The sequence below is a fragment of the Falco peregrinus genome, chromosome 7, assembly GCF_023634155.1.
Source record: "Falco peregrinus isolate bFalPer1 chromosome 7, bFalPer1.pri, whole genome shotgun sequence".
Lineage (NCBI taxonomy): Eukaryota > Metazoa > Chordata > Aves > Falconiformes > Falconidae > Falco > Falco peregrinus.
The window spans coordinates 81,011,331-81,030,956 of record NC_073727.1 but is presented as its reverse complement, the minus strand read 5'-3'; the positions used below and the strand labels follow the sequence as shown (position 1 = coordinate 81,030,956).

The window sequence follows — 19,626 nt, the reverse complement described above, 5'->3', positions numbered from 1 at the left end:
TCAACAGTTATTCATGCTGGGTTACCACACCAGCCACTGTGGAAAATAAATACTGTATTGTCAAATTTAACTCATGTGGATTTAGGCTGTGCATTTATATTACAGTGCTGTAGTGTATGTGGAATGCCAGCTAGTTGTGAAGGGCAATACTTTGCTTCTTTATTATGGTCCTACACCTTATGTCCTGGAAGTGTGTAATGCCTTTTAGATCATGGGTTAGAGAAAAATAGTGATACTTTAGAAAGAACAAGGTTTTACCTTTTCTGAGTGTATATGGCTCCATTAACCAGTTGAGAAAGATAAGGGAGGTTGGGAGAAAACATGTAACTCTTCTCTGCTTTCCTGTTTGTGAAGACATTGCTATCAGTCTCTCTTACTGAAAAGTCCATCACTTCCTTATCAAAATATGTGCCCCCTTCAAATGTCTGCTTGCTCATGTTTTTGATATAATGTCAACCAGTTACCCTGCATTTGCAAATGTTTGTGAGATGATCAGTATTGTCTCAATTAAGACATATATGTATCCTGATTTATTTCATAATGCATAGTTGGCTTATGGATTCCTTAATTTAAGTATCTTGCAGGAAATATTTTGTGTCCATTTACACAAGTTAATTATTTTGCTGATCTGTTCTGTCATTCAGAATCTCTAACAATCATTAATGAAAATTATAGGGTCGTCAAGGAATGAAAGGTGATGCCGGCCAGCCTGGACTACCAGGGAGATCGGTAAGTCGACACTTAGACAACATAATGTCATTTTACACTGTTCCTGATGTAGGTTGGCTGCTGGGCAGTTGACATCACTAGGAGGCATGGGCTATTTTCATACCTTCCTAAGCAACAGTTTTGGAAACATAATTATCTTACACTTGGGAATTTGAAGTTTAAGAAATAGTAAACAATTCATAACAGCAAAAGTGAAAGAACAGCTGTACTAAGTCAAGCCAAATGTCTGCCTGGACAGTTGTGAATGCACAGGGACGGACCATTGGATTAGGGAAAGTACACTGATAACCCCCCAGGAAGGTTCCTCAACTTCTGACCACCTGCATTAAATGTCTTCCTAAGGTAAAGGTTGGAAAACATTCGCTGAACTCCTTTACAGCAATGTTGTCTAATTGCTTTCTACTTTTGGAAGTCAAATGGTCTTGGGAAGTCAATTTTATGCTTTCTGAAAGAAGAAAGCAATATTAAATTTCACTTACTTGCAGGTTTCCATATCATAAACTAGGATTAGGTTTTAAGGAGAAAAAATAAAATCAGCCAGATTTGGAAAATCTAAGGATTTTAATCTGTAGATGTGGTGATTCCTTGGTTACTATATTGTCCTTGAGTTTACTGGGGATATAAAAACAGTATGGGAGATGCTTAAATGGTGGTGTTTTCATTTAGTTTCATGTATCAGATAAGGTCAGTCATGGACCAAGGGCCTTGAATTCTTTACCTGCTTTATTAGTTCCTATAATCCTGAGTAATATACATTTAGGGAATTGTAATGTCCTGTAGAAAGCAATGCTACATTTTCGTGTATGGTGAGATTAGACAGAAAACAGGGTAGAACATGACAACATGATACAAGGCTGCTGAATACCAGTTCCTACAGCAATGGTACTGATCCTACAGAGTGTTGAATGAAATTATTCCTGAATGTCCTGTAATGTAGCATGTTTAAATTTAGGATTTATTCTTTACCCAGAAGCTACAAGGAACAGAAACAAAGAATTTAGAATGTGCACAATAAAGGAGCAGAATGTTAAAAAATAGAACAGTAGGAGGAAAAGAATGATGAAAGAAGAGTCTATTTTTTTTTTCTTTAGATACACTCTGATTGATGGCTGCAGCTAGGCTTTAGCACCACATGTTAAAGGATTAGCTAACATCTGTAAGTTATGCTTGTAAAGGCAATAAACCAGATATATCTGTTTTATGGAAACAGTACTGAAAATTATTTTTGAAGTTGAATTATGGGCTGGTAAGGAAATAAAAGTTAAAAGTAGAGTTGGGTAAAGACTCTTGTATGATATATGTTTTTTTCGAAAGGTTCATTTTGTATTTGTAAATGCCAAAAAGCAACACTGAAGGCAGTTAAATATTTAAATGAGTGCATATATACTGGGATGATTAGCATAAAAATGGTGTTCTTTCATGGATACAGCTTATAATTCCTCTTCCTTCTAGGGAACCCCAGGTTTACCTGGTCCACCTGGCCCAATGGGACCTCCTGGAGAAAGGGTAAGGTTTTCTCAGTTTATCTTGTGAAAAGACCAAGTAATGTGGTTTTGGCTTTTTTTTTTTTTGGGGGGGGGGGGGGTCACCCCCTTCTTTATCATATCTTTCTATTTTCAAATGCTTTTTCAAAATAGTCCTTTTCTCATTATCCAACCTGGAAAGGTAAAAGGAAGGACTGGGAAAAACGTAGGGATGAAAACCTCCCCAGATAGCATTGGCTAGCCAGATAGGTTCCATAAAAATCGTGCTGCTCTCTTCCCAACTAGGTTTTCAGATGTCTGCACCCATAGAGATGTTATATCTGTAAAGAATCTCTATGCCATTCTTACTGTGAAGGTCAAGTTTGCTCCTTAACTATTGGCTATCTGGATCTAAGCACTTTTCTTTCTATGGGGGATTCTGAAATGTCTTCATAATGAAGGGCATGCACACAGGCATTTCTTTGTGGAATTGTTGCAATCCCTTACTTTTAATTTGGGGTCAGCTAAGTAAATCTCTTTTGTCTTCACAGTGGCATATCACCTCTGAGATGATTGAAGAAATGAATTACCTTTACAGTCAAAATTAATAGCTCATATATGCATTTATAGTCATCCTTTAGTAGGAGTTGATAGCCAGAAATGAAAACAGACCACCATGTGATAGCCAGTTGCCAAAGAACATACCATTGGATTGGTAATTAGTGGGTCATCAAGGTTGATTTGTGAATGCTATGTCAGATTATTGAAATGGGATTTCTCAGCATCACTTCTTGCAGGAGAAGTATCTGAGAGGGAGGTTATTATTCATTCAAGTAGAAACCTCAGATTTTCCAGCTAACCTGTGAGTGAGAGAACAGCAAATAGGGAGATCTTGCTCCTCTGGAATAGGACAACAATTCTTTTTCTTACAAATGTTGAGAAAGACTCATTCTGTCTTCAGTTAACAGCAACTGAATATCTTCTACATCGGCTGAAGCTTATTGCTCTATGGTCTGCTCCAGTATTGTGATAGCTATTTTTATAAACATACATTGTAGATATGTTTTGAAATATGTGCTAAAATAAACCAGAGTATTGCAATTGCATAATATTAAAGGCCATTTTAATCAGGCTACAGTCTTAAATTAATCTGTACTCATGCTTTTGATTTTGAATAGGGTTTCACAGGAAAAGATGGGCCCACAGGTCCCAGAGGCCCACCAGGACCAGCGGTAAATATAATATTTTCTTTGATATGCTCTTGAAACAAAAGACCTGAGCCAAGAAAGAGCTGCATTGACATTTTCAGTTTCTGTCAAATATGAAATGGATCCTTCGTTTAATATCCTAAACAGATCTGGGAAACTGTCAGTAAAATGTGAGCAGACAGCTGCATAAAGCCTGTATTCGCAAACATTCATAAGGGTATTTTAAAACTGATTCTGCCTGTGTAAATAAAGGAAGAGTAAAGGAATAACCTGGATTTTTAGCAATAATCTTCAAATGCATAGCTAGGTCTCCTGAAACAAATAAGCTCAATACTTGTAGTCCGGTGAAAAAAACCCCACTGTTAATATAAGTTTTCTTGGTGAGTATCTGAGGATTAGTTTTTGCTTAAAAAGCTACTTTGTTGTATTTTGTGGGACCATGATAGAAAAGGTGTTGGTTTTGGAGAAAAACATATACTGGATCAGACTGCCTGAGATAGGCAAGTTGATGCAGCTTGATGTTACCAGGTCCAACCAGTAGCAAGATGGAAGATGTATTCCCAGTAGGCCTATGCACACAGAGCACACATTTACACCATGATATTTATATAGACAGGAGTTGCTAGAGCAGGGTATTATTTAGGCTGATCCCACTCCCACACAGTTGTCTTTCTTGTGCTTCTTTGTGGATGTGCAGATGACCTTTTATCACGTAACCTACCACTGGTCTTTTATTTGTTCATATGTATCTAGTATCACTAGAATGACTTTTACAGACTTCTTGTGGACTTTTACATGGATTACAGACCTGCTAGATGAAGTTAGAAGGACAAACTGTCTTGTACTTCTTCAGGAATTTGTCACTAAAAGTGATACCAAAACCACTCTCTCCGTCTTTAGATTCAGAAATACCTGTTAAACTGTGGTGTTATGTAAAAGGACACATTTCCATGAAGAAACAAAAAATTTTTTCCAGAGGAAAATTTTCAAGTCTGATATGTACCTAACAGAAAAGAAACCTGATAGGAGTAATTTTCAGTATTGCTTTGCACTCAACACAGCAACATATTTCTTATTAGCACTTAGGCAGTTGTGGATTTCCACAATTCACTTTACATGTCTTCTGCTGTAGGGTGCCCCAGGAGTTCCAGGAGTTGCTGGCCCAAGTGGAAAACCAGGGAAGCCAGGAGATCGTGGGACACCAGTAAGATAATTATACACTTACAGTATCAAATTTAAAATTACAGTCTGTTGATGAATATGAGACTTCTCCTTTCTTTAAATACTTGTCTTGCTCTTTCAACAGTGGTTAATACAGTGGAGCTGACCTAAGACCGCAAGCCTTTTTTTCACAAAAAATTATTTTTACAATATGGCATTTTGCTGAGTTTAATAGTTGGGGCTGGAAATTGTGGTCTCTGGTTTCCACTAAAAAGATCGTAGGCTATTATGTGCCAAGACATATATTCCTACACTGCATAAGTATGAAGAACTAGGTCAGCAAAATGACTGGAAAGTCTTTATATTTGTATATGTGTGTGGTATACTGCTGAAGGTGGACAATATTTGATGATGTTACACAATCACTTCTGTTTTGCAAATATTTTGTGCATTTTAGAATGCAATTTAAAAATTATTTGGGAGTGGTTTCTGGGGGTTCTATTAAAACCTTTAAAGTGCATCCTGAATAAGAGAAATAAGGAGGTACCTCCCACCAACAGTTTCAGGAGAAATTTGAATTGATTCAATTAAAAAATCCAAGAACACAGTGTCCAATCCTCTTTAAGGGCGTTATATTATTTCCACATTTTGATGTAATATTCAAAGAAAATGACTATAAATGAATTAGCAAGGGAAATATTTTCCAGAGAGTGTAGCCCCAATACAACTCCTTTGGTTATCTCAGTATGGCAGTGTGGCATGTAAATCATCAGTACCAAATGGGTTCTGCAATGTTCTAGTCAGGAGAGTGTTTAGTCAAGCATGTCTTTCCCTAAGCTTAAGTAAAACAAGTATCATATATAGCATTCAAGACTATTTCATGTTTTTAATGTGCTTTCATGCTATAGAAAAGAAAATTAATATTATTTCACAATACAATTTTAGATGTTGCTTACTAATACTGTAAGTTCTTAGGTTAGTTTTCTTACTATTTCATACAGGTTTTTCTAACAGCTGATTTACAGGCAGGATCTCTGAGAAATTATGCTTGAGTCAGGAGTGGAGACAGCAATCGAAATGAAAAGTCATTCATTGCTTGTACTTAATGTCTGGCAATCAGCCAGAATTTTCCATCCCACTTTAATGTCATTGTGTATGCAACAGCTGGATAATCTGGAAAGATATATAGCAGGCTGGGCAGCTTGATAGATATGAAGTGGAAGTTCCTAGGAACACCTGGAAGCTGGGTCATTTTCTCATAGACACACTAAATCAAGTCTGCATTTGTCAGCCTATAAATCACATTTCTCCTTGCAGTAGAGAACATTGAGTGTCTTAGGAAAGCACTGAAGCTTTCCTGCCTTTAGACATGCATTGTTAATGTGATTTTCCTGCCAGGTCAGATGCTTGATAGACATAGCCAGGGCACAAGGTGCTGTGGTTTGTTTGCAAGTGAGCTTCAAGCTACCAGTTGTTTCAGAGTTTTCCTTTAGCAGGGAGACTAGATAGCTGACTCAGTTCAGCAGCAAAGATCTGCAGGTAGACAACGTGCATAGAAGGAAATTTGGCTACAAGCCCAGTTTCAGTGCTTTTGCAAAGTAAAGCAGTCAACTCCTGTACAAGCACCTCCTACACTCTAATCTTAAGAGTTCCTTTCAGTTAGAAATACATTTTTTCTCCAGTTATTGCACTTTCCTGTAATGGGACACTGTGCATCACATTTACCATTTCTTATGTTTCTAGAACAAATCCCAGCAGGGATTCTGGCTTGCACCTTGCACAGATGTTTTATCAGACTCCTGGTGGACAGAATTTGAATGCTTTCCTTTGTGTCCAGTATTAGAATTGCCAAAGGTGCACCCTGATGGCCAAATACAACTTGCAGTGTCATGAATCATAGTTCAGACCGGCCTGAATTTGTAACTTCCTCTCCTGGACAAAGAGAATGAGGCTTTCCACCGCCTCTGGTAAATACAAGGAGTAAATAATTTCTGACCAGATCCTGCCATCTGTTCTTCTACCTGAAAAATCTGTGTTGCTGGTACTATGCAACACAAGTTAGGTGAAAGACCACTACAAAGGAAGGGACGTTATAGCCCAGGCAAAGGATACACAGTTACATGGAAATTATGAGGAGCCTTGGTGTTGCAAAGATATTCTGAGTGAATGCAGTCAATTGGGGCTCTTTCCTGATGTGTTAAGTACCACTCATGTGCTAAGCTGAGGCAGACAACACCATGAGTGTGGCTGTAAACACTTCTCAGACTCAATGTGTACTTATACTAGAACAAGTTGGTACCATACTTAGAGTGTTAACTGAATTTGCATGGAAATAGGAAATTTGACTTTTTTAATTTGCTTATAAGTACTTCCCAGAGAAACTTAGGTGTTTTCTCAGTGTAGTAACAAAATGACCACAAAAGGAGCAGTAAGAACACAAATGTGTCAGTGATCTATTGAGCATTGAGCACTGGCTGTTTTAGAGACTAAAATACACGTCCTCTGTCTGTCTGGTCTAACAGAGAGTGAGAATTTGGTACGGACTGCTACTACAAATTGTGGGGTAACAACCAGCAAGGGTAAGAAAGAGTCATTAAACTAAAAGAGGATATTGGCTTAGAAAGAAATAGATTTGATTTCTGTGAATAAGTGTAATGGGAAACCGAAGATCTTGGAGTGTCAGAGGAAAAGTTGCAGTACTGTTTTTGTATAGGTATGAGAGTGAAAATGGTAATGGATGGATAGGCAGACTAAGTTGTCTTAAGGTAGTGCTGTCTCGTTTATAAAACAGACTGTGACAGCTGGGTCTGACTGTTGATCTAGAAGGTCCCCAGGAATCCCCAGGAAATAGTGCAAGGAATTTATGTTTTATATATAAGGTGGTATTAGGCTGATGTCTCCAGGACCAAACAGACTGTGAAAACCTTTAGAGGGTAAACTCGGGCACACAAGGGAGAAGTTTGTTGTGAGTTAAATGCAGTTTTGGAACGTTTTCCATTCTCTGCTGCCATGTGTTTACCGATCTTGCATCCAACTATGCAGACATCCTAGATGAAGTCTCAGAAAGATACTGCTTTGGGAGCAATGAACTGGTGGTTCTTGTGGGGAGCAAACATTCTTTTGGGGAAAACAATTGAGCGCATTATCTTTTAAAGTAAAAATAGCAAAACTTCCTTTGTTTTGTCCTCCTTCAGCTGTACAATTTTGCTGCAGCCCCAGCCTTCATCCCACAGCTCAGAAAAATCCCACATGCAGCATAAACTAGCTTTTCCTCAAACTGACCCCAAGTGACTCCCTCATTGCAGGATATCAACAAAACAGAATGTCAGCAGCAGCTGCTGCTTCTCAAAATGCTGGCAAGCAGTTGGCTAAATTCCACTTTTTTGTCCATTAAAAGAAAATAAACTGAAATTTGAGAATATAACCAAGTGGGAGGAAGGTGCAAATAGCAACCCAGTAATTACAGTTGTAATTATTTTTTTTTGGAAATTATATTTCTAAAATATCCAGGTGTAAAATGAACTTCGTTGTTAACATAGCCAGTCAGCCTCTAATATCCACTTTTATATATAAAGTCTGGAATAACCTATAGATTTCCAATTATAAGGTTGAAGCAATGTATGTCACAGATTGAAGAATGAGGCTCATTTGATTTCAGTGAATTGTAAAATTGACTGTGTATTGCGTGTAATTAAGGAATGGCCTTAGAATTTTTCTACCTGGGGGACCTTTGTTGGCAATACTTTGGAGCAATGTTGTGATTTTGTTACCAGAGCACCTTCTTGTCTTACCAACATGGCTTGCGGCTGAAGACAGCCTGAAAAACTTTCCTTGACCGGTCAGCAAAAATATTTCCAGAAACAGTATTCAGGATTTGAACATTTTAAGTTTGCTTCATTTTTTTCTCTTTTGTGAATGCTCTAGCAAGTGAGTTAAATGGAATACAGCATTTTAAGTAATTATTAGAATATTGGTGGGATAGCAGACCAGAAGTCTGATTTTTAATGTTTACACTTACCTAGTAAATGGTATGAATGAATAAACAAAAAGACATATTGCATAATTTGCTTATGTCAAAACAACATGAGGTTGTACTAATGCCTAAATGTACATAATGCCTAAATGAAGGCAGTAGAAAGGAGGAGAATACAATGAGCAGGTACTATAAATATGTACTTAACAGATAATTTCAAACAAATAGGCTTTCAGAAAATAACAAAAATCGCCCAGTTTCAAACAGAAAGAGAAGGACCTAATAATTTGACAGTATTTTGCCCCCAGATTTTCATGTTATAGACTAGTACAAGCAAAAAACTTGCAAATCTGTTCAATGGATATTTCAGATACATGTGATAGTTTATGACTGAGATATTAGTCTGTTGAATTGAGAGTCAAATTACATCTCTTTTAGAGCTTCACTACATCAGCTTTTACCAGAGTGTTAATTATGAGAGAATGACAGACAGAAATGTCATATTTTCCTGATGGTTTTAATTGTTCCAGTTTATTTATGTTATGGCATTTACAAGTCCGTGGTCTGTTTCAACATGTGGCTGTACTAAGCTAAAACTAAAAGACAGACCTTTTCGCTGTGGCCTTCACAGCGTAAGAAAATACGTAGATGAAAGGGTAAAGGACAGAAAGGAAAGAATATTCATCAGTTTGATGAGTGTATTTTTTACATATTAATAACTGTCTCATTGTTATGATTTATTCCAGTGACACATTTATGGTGTCACCATTCTAAATCTTTTATTTGAGTCTGTACAATTAATTTTGTATAAACGATGTGTTATGCATGATGCAAATGAACTGTATGCCAACTACTTAACTCAGTAATGGATGAGCTGCCTCATATTTTCAGTGGCATGTCATGGGGTAGGCACATGCAACACTGCTGCAGAGGAGCTCAGACAGCATACTGAGTTCATACCCTGATGCACCCCATGGGAACTTGTTTGCCCAAAACCTTGATAGAAGTCTATGAAACAGTGCCACTGGATTTGAATTGTATCTGCTGTGACCTCAGTGGAATGATTTGTTGTCTCATATTGTTGAAATTAGTTGCAGGTACTATAGAAATGTCAAGAAAAACAGCTGCGGCCCACACTTAGCCTTCGCTTTTTTTAATGGTGATAAACAGAGTCTTTGAAGAAATACTAAGATGCAAAAAGCAGTAGTACTTGGGATGTGTGTGTAACTATGTAGAGAGCCATGCAGAGCAGCAGATGACCAAACTGGTCTTTCACCTTTGAAATACGCCTTACGTTCAAATAGTAATTTAGGGCTATAAGTGAAAATCTATTTGAACTCATGCTACCCCCTTTGTGTTTAAATAACAAAGCTCCTGTGCTCTTTGGACACATTCTATCAGATTAATTTACAATAGATTTTTAGGACTCAGCTGTGGCCTAACTGCATCTGCTGAAGTCATCTGTAAAACACTGTGGCCACTTCAGGAGCCATAGTTTTGGCCAAAGTTTTGTTTGTACTGCCCTGGGATTTGGCACATGTAGCATTTGTCACAGTGAGTATTCAAGAGCATTGGAAGGGCTATTCATGATGGCTTCCTAAGCAGGTATTGCAGTAGATACAGTTTTCTTTTTTTTTCTTTCTTTCATTTGTATTTTGATGTCAAAACTAAAAGCATAGTTTTAAGACACTTTGCAGATTTTTAAATTTTTCAGAGGGTGACCTAGTGGCTAAAACAATTGACTGTGGATCTAATTTTCTGCTTATTTTAAGTGGCCAACTGCAAATTTTACTGTGTCCAAAATCATGTCAAACAGACCAAAGCAAGTTATAAACATCTTTCTGAGATCATTGCTGTCTATTTTGAAAAGCTTTAAAAATCCATCATACCAAGTATTGTGCCATTTTCTTTGCAATGGATGATTTGCTCTCTCTTGATGTTTTTCTTTCCTAGTAGAGGTATGCAAAAGTAAGGCTAAAATCTCAAAATCTTTTGTGACGTGCACACACAAAATTTTGTTTGCAGAGTATGTTGTGTGTGCATATCTACAGTTCAGCATTTAAAAACATCTTTACAGCATACCTAATGTTTTTCCAGCCATATACACATACATATATAAAAATTAGAGTCAGTCCTTCTGGCTGGGTTCTTACATACTATTCTTGAAAACCAAAAAACCCACAACAACCACTAGAGTATTCAAAGGCAAATGGAAATTGCTGTTAGACAAAAGTTAGCTCTTGGCAGATGTCAATAATTATAAAGCAGATCAAGCTAAGATTTCTGTGAGAATATTGTAAGACTAGAAATGGTTGAGAATTAGCAGGGAAGCTGTCGTTATAGATAGAACAAGAACTTAATGGCATCTCTTCATCTTATGCATTACCTCTGCATAGTGCTTTTTTTTGCTTAACACAGGCTGTTTCTTGTGGGCTCAAGAAGACAGCTGCCCTTCCTAGACATGTTATTCGACCTAGCTTACCTTCTTTAATGATGAGTTCACTTAAGACTTAAAATTAAACAGTCAAATATAACTCATACAAGGCCATTCACCATTTACAGAAATGTGATGCTAAAAATTCAACTTTCAAATTGCCAGTGTGGTCCCAGTGTCAGAATACATCAGTTTCTTTAGCCCTAGTTTCAATTTTTCCTTCAGACCTTTTTCTTCTGCATCTTTTACTGTGTTTGATCATACACAAAATATCATTGCTTGTCCAGTCTTTTCTGGAACCTGCTTTAACATCTCTGAAATTTGAAGTTAAAGGAGGACTAGGTCTGTCGTCTTGAAGGAGTCAAAATGTTTTCTAGAATTGCATGTCTCAAACCTGTAGGTGGAGTGGAATAATATAATCCTTCAGTTGCTTTATTTTTACTGTATTTGTTTTAGGGTACACCTGGAATGAAGGGAGAAAAAGGTGACAGAGTAAGTCTGCTTTAAAGCCAGTTTTTCTCAGAGTTTTTAATTCAATGCTATGTCTTTAAAAGCACAGACACTCACTAATGAAACACTTGGTTTGGTTTTGATTTAGGGTGACATTGCTTCTCAGAACATGATGCGAGCAGTTGCAAGACAAGTTTGTGAACAACTGATAAATGGTAAACAGTGTTGCTTGCATTGTCTCTCATACTAGTAATTTACTACTTTGTTTGTTAACAGAGAAAATGGTCTAAATTCAAGGTGAGGGATACTGGCCCCAGAGCATAGGGAGAGTTTTAGTGATCTGATAGTTGTCTAATGCCAATGATTTGGTGGAAAAAAATGTAGCACTAAATTTTTGCCAGATCCAGATGGCTACCTTGATCATGAACTAATTTGTGATCTTTGGTAATACACAGGCAAATCTAATTCTCTGTCCAAGGAAAGTGATCTTCCTTTTGTCAGTCTTGTCCAAAATCACTTCATCTTTGTCATAAAATCAGTATATATTTTCTCATTAAACACATCTTCAGGAGGAGGCAATCAGTGAGAAAAAGGATACTCACTGCAGGTACTTTGCTAGCAGGAAAAGACAGATGAGTGTTGGGTAAATACTGCGCACAGAACCATCTGTGCTATGCAAGTAAAAATTATATTTGGAGGACTCCAAATTGAATTTCAGTCCTCTATGGCCACACAGTGCAGCTCTGCAGCCCATGAAAGTGTTCTCTGCAGAGGCTTTCTCTCTGTCCCTGAGGTGATTGCTGTAAGTAGACCTGCCAAGGAGGACAGAGACAAATGTGCCCATAAATTGTTTGTAATATTGTTTTTACAACAAGGGTCAGTGCTGACTGAGGTAAACAGATACTTCTTTTGGATCTTTAAGAGTGCTTGTGTACAGGGATGAGGACAGAATGTCCTTTAAAACGTCTGTGTTGGCTGCTATTTAAAACATGTCTATTAGTTAGCCATCACAGAGGAAGGAAAGTACATTCATGCATGTATTAGACTTATGAATAAGCTTGTGTTAACTGAGATCTTTTAGCATCTCTTTTTTGAACATCCCTGCCTTATTTTTTTCATATTCAGCTCATCTTTTCAGGGTTATGCTAGGACTGGCACCTTACAGTAATCAGGTAGGGCTAGATGTGGCCCCTTGTTGAGGGCTCCTTTCTGCATAGTTTCACAACTGTTGCTTTGGTTGAGACACCCTTCTTTGGAAATGAAATTTGCCTATATGCAGAAATTATTTGGGTACAAGCCTATGCATCCTACAGGCTTAGGAAAGCAACTTCATAGACTATGTGCTGCTAGCCCTACACATGAATAATTTATAATGTATTTGTGGTAACTTCAAAGCTCTGAAAATACATGGAAATGTGATACTCCACTTTTAGAAGTTTAACAGGTCCTTTCTGTTCTTCAGAATAAAAACAACATCTAATTAGAGCTCTGAGAGCAAGAGTATTGTAAACAAATGCTCATTTTGTGACTTTAATTGCTTTAAAACTAATTTTTGTTAATGTTATTGACTTCCAGAGTCCCCCTTACCTTTCTTTTCTGCCCCCTCCATTTATTTTCAGCCTTCTTATGAGATGTTCATCTTAAGTCTTCCTAATTCATCCATATACTAGTTCACCACTAATTTATTGAATGGGAAGGATAGGATTTAATGAGGAGACTTAACTTGTTATCCCTTCCCACTCTGATAAAAGATTTTCACTCATTTCACATGGTTTATTGAACCGTTTTTCTTTCCTTTTGTAGGCCAAATGAGCCGGTTCAATCAAATGCTGAATCAAATCCCGAACGATTATTACTCAAACCGTAACCAGCCAGGGCCACCAGGACCACCTGGTCCCCCAGGAGCTGCTGGGACAAGAGGAGAGCCTGGGCCTGGAGGAAGACCAGGATTCCCAGGACCTCCTGGGGTCCAAGGACCACCTGGTGAAAGAGGTCAGTAAATGCCAGGGCAGCTGTATATTTTGCAGTGGACATAGTGCAGAGGCTGCCAGAGAGGCAGTCTGATCCCTTTACCATGTCAGACTAGGAAGCCCACACCTTGCAGTAGCCTGGTAGGTCAGTTGTGTTGCCTGAGGGATGCCAATGTTCTGAAGGACAAGGTTAATTATATCAGTGCTTTCCTCTGTCTCTCCCTTACTCAAGTTTCATGAAATACAAGTTGGTACAACATTTTGGCTGTTGTCTTAGGCTTCCACAGGATATCCCAGGAAAACGAATGTTCTCAGAACTCTTCTGGCACTAAACAGCTACATCTTGAAAGGCTGTTTGGAGTAACACAACTCTTTGCAGAACAGGACTCTGATTAAGAGAGAAAATGAGTCATTACCAAGAATAAAAAGTAGGAGTTGACAGAATTAGGTCTCCATCCTTGGCTCTTTGCAGTACTCCAAGGGAGGGAAGCAACTCTGAACTGAGTTTGAGTATATGGATAAACCTATTTTGTGGCTGCCTTGGATCACTGCAACGACATGGAGTGTCTTTACTGTATTCTGTTGTGGCCTTTGCTCATTCCAACTGTGCTGCTGTAGCATAGACTCAGTGCTGTGTTTTCTAGCATGTATTTTAGTATAACCTTTAAAATAAAGACTGCTCTTTCTCAAACTTATTTCACAATATCTAAGAAAGTGTAAAGCATCCTTCATAGCAGACATATGAAAGCTTGAAAATACCTTCCGGTTTGTAATTTAAAATAATAAGGTTCTGTGGTGGTTTAAGTATCTGAAAAACTTCTCTTTGAAAAAAATTATTTACGCTAAATTACCTCTACATCCTACTTTATTTTAGGTGAGTATATTTTTGTCAAATAATTTTCCCAAATGCACATTTGGACATCTGTACAAAATAAGGTTTGACCAGCCTTGTTACATTACATAATGGGAACTAAATATTATCAATGAGAGACCATGAAGAGATGTTTGTTGATGTGGTTTCCTTCCTTAGGTGGTTTTTTTTTTTATTATTATTTTTTTTAACTCTGTAGGAATGCCTGGAGAGAAAGGCGAAAGAGGGACTGGATCTCAAGGACCACGAGGTTTGCCAGGACCACCAGGTAAATATTTCATGTTTTATCAGATTACAGAAAAGTAGGAGAAGATGACACTATTTTTTCATAGGGAACCAGACTACATATGGTGAATGAATATGCTTTACTCTGCCCATGTCATGTTTTTGACATTTATTAGAGTTTACTGAAAACCCTTACCAAAAAGGGTAATTTAGAAAGACTTTTTGGATATGGCTAATAGGTATTTATCTTCATCTTGCAATTTACTCATCTGGCGTGCTTGTTTGTATGAAAACGTAATTCATGAATATACATTGTCCAAATATTTGACATATATTTTCATGTATCATCAGATGATACTTCATAGTTCCATTTTTTACTTGTGATTACAGAACTACAAATTTGCCCTGGATTACAAATTACTCCCACATGCAGAGTTACCAAATGATAGAGACAGGTGATTTGACCATTGGTTTCAGTCTTTGTATCATGCAGTTTTGTTCACTGATGCCTTGGCAGAAATCAGCTGCATCATTTTTTTCTGCTAGTAGTTTACTGGGCTAAACATGGTTTTTCATTACAGGACCCATAAGATGCTTGCAGCAAATTGTAGCTCCAGTTACTTGAAACTTTAGTTTTCTGCTAACCATAATAAGACCTCTTCCAAAAAAAACATTACCTCATCTATCCTGGGGCTACAGGGTAGCAGAATTGATGTACTCCTATATTTTAATTGAAATTCAGTGTGTTTGTCTAATCTAGTAGTTTCCCTCGAGATCTTTGTATCTTAACGCAGAAGCGAAATAAACCAGAGAATTCATTGATGTTTCTTACTTGGCTCAAACCTTACTAAGTCAGTTTCTGTGAATAAATCCTCAAATAAGCCACACACAGGGAAGCAACTAATGATGAGTCATATTTCTAGTTTTCTTTTGTTTTTATTTCTGTTGACCCCTGTATAGCAACAAAGCGCAAGTGTTTTCTCACCGAAGACATAGCTTACTCTGTGTAGTCTAGACAGCAGTAATGTTAGCAGTTTTATCAAGCTAGCTTTTATAGAAAACAACCTCCCAACTTTTCAATTCTAAAATTAGGTCCACAAGGAGAATCTAGAACTGGTCCACCAGGCTCCACAGGATCACGAGGACCACCAGGGCCGCCAGGTCGTCCTGGAAATGCGGGTATTCGAGGTCCCCCAGGGCCACCAGGATATTGTGATTCATCCCAGTGTGCTAGCATACCTTACAATGGCCAAGGATTCCCAGGTAGGTTATAAACAGCTTGCCTTAAATAACCTTCACAGATGTAACTGTTCACATTGAGTTGCTTTACATGGGACAGTCCTGCTAGCCTGGACGTACCGAATCAGGAGGAAGTGGTTGCAATGAGCAGGCCTACCTCATTGTAATGTGCAGGTATATGAGCAGTCATTTGGACTTTGATGCAGATTTACTTGATGTTATGTGTGGTTTGCTTTAAATAGGAAGCAGTAACAATATTAGTCTTTTTTTTTTTTTTTTCTTAAAGATAGACAGTTAGTAGTTGGTAATGTTGCTTATAGGATTTAAGTGACCATTTTCTTCTTCTTCTTTTTTCCCCTCCATCCCCACCCCTTCCAATCGTCTTCAGAGCAAGGTTGAATTCTCCATGTTTCTCTTGAAAAATAAAAAGAATGCTGTGGCTGGCAATTTCCATGTGTCTCTTTTTGAGCAATGTCAGGATTATTTATACAAAATTGATACCTGAAATAAAATTTTTCCACAAAGGAAATCCATTCGGTGATACAGTGCAGACAACTGAAAAACACCACTGTCCTACAATTTCTACCGAGTTAAACACCATGGAATCTCTGATTAGTCCTGGGTTGTATCAGCCTTCCACTCTGTGATGTAGCTTAAAACAGTAGGCTGCTTCTGGAATCAAAATAAAGGGTCACAGTGGTCACCAATTTCTGACTGGAAATATACTAATATATTTTACATGGGGATCCTGCAGGACCACAGTATAGTTAACAAATTAATATGTATGCATTGCAACATCTCAAAGTTTGTGTATGTGATACTACTATTGGATATGGTTTGCTGTTAGTGTATTGTGCATGTACCCATGGAAAGAAAAAAAAAAGAAAGGATATATATATATATATATATATGTACACACTTGCAGGCTCAGTGCTGCTGGTTAAAGTGCCAGGTGGTTGTGCAGATTTCACACACAATTCTTATTTAAAAGAAAAGGAAAGAAAATTGTACCTGTGATTCAGCAGTATTGTGCTTTCTAGTAAGCAGCTATGTATACATATATAAATATATGTGTATGAGTTAACCGTTATGTATTTAGTTGGATGAAACTATGTGTTTGCACATCAGATGGACTTTTTTTAAAAGACTAACATCATCTTTGACCTGTTTCAGGTTTCGGCTAACACATTTTCTAAGGCGCCAGTGCTGCTTACAGTTTGAATACATGAAAATCCTGTTTCTGAGATGTTTGCGCACGTGCTTATTAGAAAATGAGTCCGTATGGATATTTCACCACGCATATGGTTTTTGAACCATGTTGGCCTCATAGAATGGGGAGATTCTTTTTACTAACACAACTCGTGAATGAGATAAAGGACAGTGATGTCAATTCATTAAGCCTGTTGCATTTCAATAATAGACAGCCTTTCTTTTTTTAAAAAAGACCCAGACCATCAAAAGCCTCAAAGGTGAAGGAGGCTTATAAAACTACTAACCAGCAAAGGTAATGCCATTACAAGAGACAGATTTAACCTGGTAAATGAGAAATGACTTATGTAAATAGTAAACTAATTGTGGCTTGTAAATGATTTGTATGAGACTGTACCCACTAAAATCTGTTAACAACTCTAGGTGATGCTTTTGCATAAAAGCCTGCTGCTGCTTGCTATATGCCAGAATAACATCTTTGACAACTTATGAAACCTACCTGTCTGTTGCTTGTTACCAACATGTCTGAATCGGGGCATGCACCTTTTTTTATATGTAATCTTGTTGGATTCTGTAACTGCAGTTATAAATACCAAAGTTTTATAATTATTTTTCTTCTGTTTTGCTGTAGTTTTTGGTGTTCCTGAAGCACCAGCTGTAACTCGGTTTGTTACGAGGAACAGCACAAGAAAATGACATGTACTGTATATTGCCGCTGGTGATAGTTATGTCTACACTTCCTTTCCCCTTCTCAGAGAAAATTAGTATATGGCAAACCTACCTGTTCACTTTACCTGTCCATGTCTTCTACTAATTATGCAATTTAAAATAAACTCCAGTGCTTGGATTTACTGAAGTAGCTGTAAAATAATATTTTTATTTGATTTGCTTTGGTTTTGTTTAAATAGTTTTACAGTAATTTGTCCTTTACATAATTCAAAACTCTTTCTGTAATGATTTGTGTATTATAAATACAAAGCTTTTCAAAATTTAAACTTTATATTATTTTACTGCCAAAAAGTATTCATGAACAAAACTGAAAAACAGTCCCAGTGAACTATTAATTTATATATTTATTATATGGAAATAAGATTGGACTAACGTTATGTAGACAAACTAACTTTCATTGTATTTGTGGATTCAAAGACATGCGATAACTATTATGTTCAATCGGACAACTATTTTCAACCAGAACCGTACGTGCCTGAAAGTGGACCCTATCAACCTGAAGGTGAACCTTTTATAGTACCTATGGAGTCAGAAAGGAGAGAGGACGAGTATGAGGACTATGGAGTTGAAATGCATTCACCAGAATACCCTGAGCACATGCGCTGGAAAAGGTCACTGTCAAGAAAAGCAAAAACAAAACCATAAAAGATCTGCATCTTGTTTTGGTTTTTTTGGTTGGTGGTTTTTGGTTTTGCTATACCTGCATTTGCAGATACACACAGGGAGAGTGCATCATTTCTTTTACAATACAGCTTTCTGGTCTTTTCGTATCAGATGCACCCCTGTTTTGTATCTGGCTTATGTGGGGATAGCAATGTGTGTACCTAGAGTCTTCATATTGCTCCGGAAATGCTTGTAAAATACTTTTGCTTATAGTGGCTGCGTGCAGGTTAATATATGCATTCAGTTATCCCAGTGCTGCCTTTTCATTAAAGTAACGTAAAAACGAATAAATAAAAAAAAGAAAACCAAAACCCAAACCAAAAATAACCAAAGAGTTGCTGCAAATTTTCTAAGGAGTGTCTGCTTTAGCTCTACATTTTTCTTTTTCAAATGCATGCTTGCAGTTCAGTCAGATCACAGGTCTGCATTATCTAGTTAAAAAAGAAAGAAACAAAAAGTTCCCTCTCCTTCCAATATCATTGTCATTTTCTTCTATTCTTAGTTACACTTTTCAGAGCATATACTGCTCTTATACATCTCCTTTAAACACCACAAACATTAAGTAGCTGAAATCATTGTATCAACTGGATACAGTTTAATAATGCCTGAAATCTCCTTGTTTGTAGACACAGTAACATTTATGCCAAATTGCAGACAATCCTGCAGAGATGGAATTGCATGTTTATGTTGTATATTTAGTATGGGTTTTTTTTTCAGAATACAATGTTTCTTAGTTATCAAAAGCAGTTGGAAATTGTTTGCAAGACTATGGATATAGAATTGCTGCTTTTATATTTTAACTGCAAATTGTGAATTTCACTGCCTTATATTATTTATTTCTGAAATGAAAGAGGCATTTTTCAATAAAACTACTGAAAATTTATACCTGTCTATTCATTTCTTGAAAGGCGCAATGAGACTGAGGCGTGTGTATTCTATTAGTGTTGTTTACTTAACCATTCGGAAATGCCAGCTACCAAAAATCAACTAGAATGGGAATAGTCTTAAAATAGGTATTTGAGCTGTGGTGTCTAGAGGTGGGTGGATGAAAGCAGGAGGGAATTCCTTTGTCTGAGGCATGAATAAGACTTTTCCCAGATTCAGTCTGCAAGGCATTTGGCGAAGAAAATGTAAGAGAGTCTCTGAGCTTCAGTTGCTGTCTTTTTGGGGGGTTTCTGATGGATGTCTGTTGCAGAGACACTTTCCGCCTGAGGAACTACTTAAACTGCAGTGAGTACCTAAAACTACACAAACCTTTATTTCCTTGTGTGCTGTGAGCATTGTAGCCATGGCAGCACTGAC

At 37.4% G+C, this 19,626-nt stretch overlaps 1 protein-coding gene across 1 annotated transcript in view; it reads left to right on the top strand.

The window, feature by feature from the left end:
* COL12A1 (collagen type XII alpha 1 chain) overlaps positions 1-19,207 on the top strand; it is a 105,992-nt gene extending 86,785 nt beyond the window's left edge. The window contains 10 exon segments of the mRNA XM_055810280.1: positions 676-729; positions 2,182-2,235; positions 3,371-3,424; positions 4,533-4,604; positions 11,425-11,460; positions 11,567-11,633; positions 13,222-13,410; positions 14,459-14,527; positions 15,577-15,747; positions 18,125-19,207. Coding sequence (XP_055666255.1) covers positions 676-729; positions 2,182-2,235; positions 3,371-3,424; positions 4,533-4,604; positions 11,425-11,460; positions 11,567-11,633; positions 13,222-13,410; positions 14,459-14,527; positions 15,577-15,747; positions 18,125-18,306 — 948 coding nt within the window. The 3' untranslated portion in view covers positions 18,307-19,207.
* The last annotated feature ends 419 nt before the right edge of the window (positions 19,208-19,626 follow it).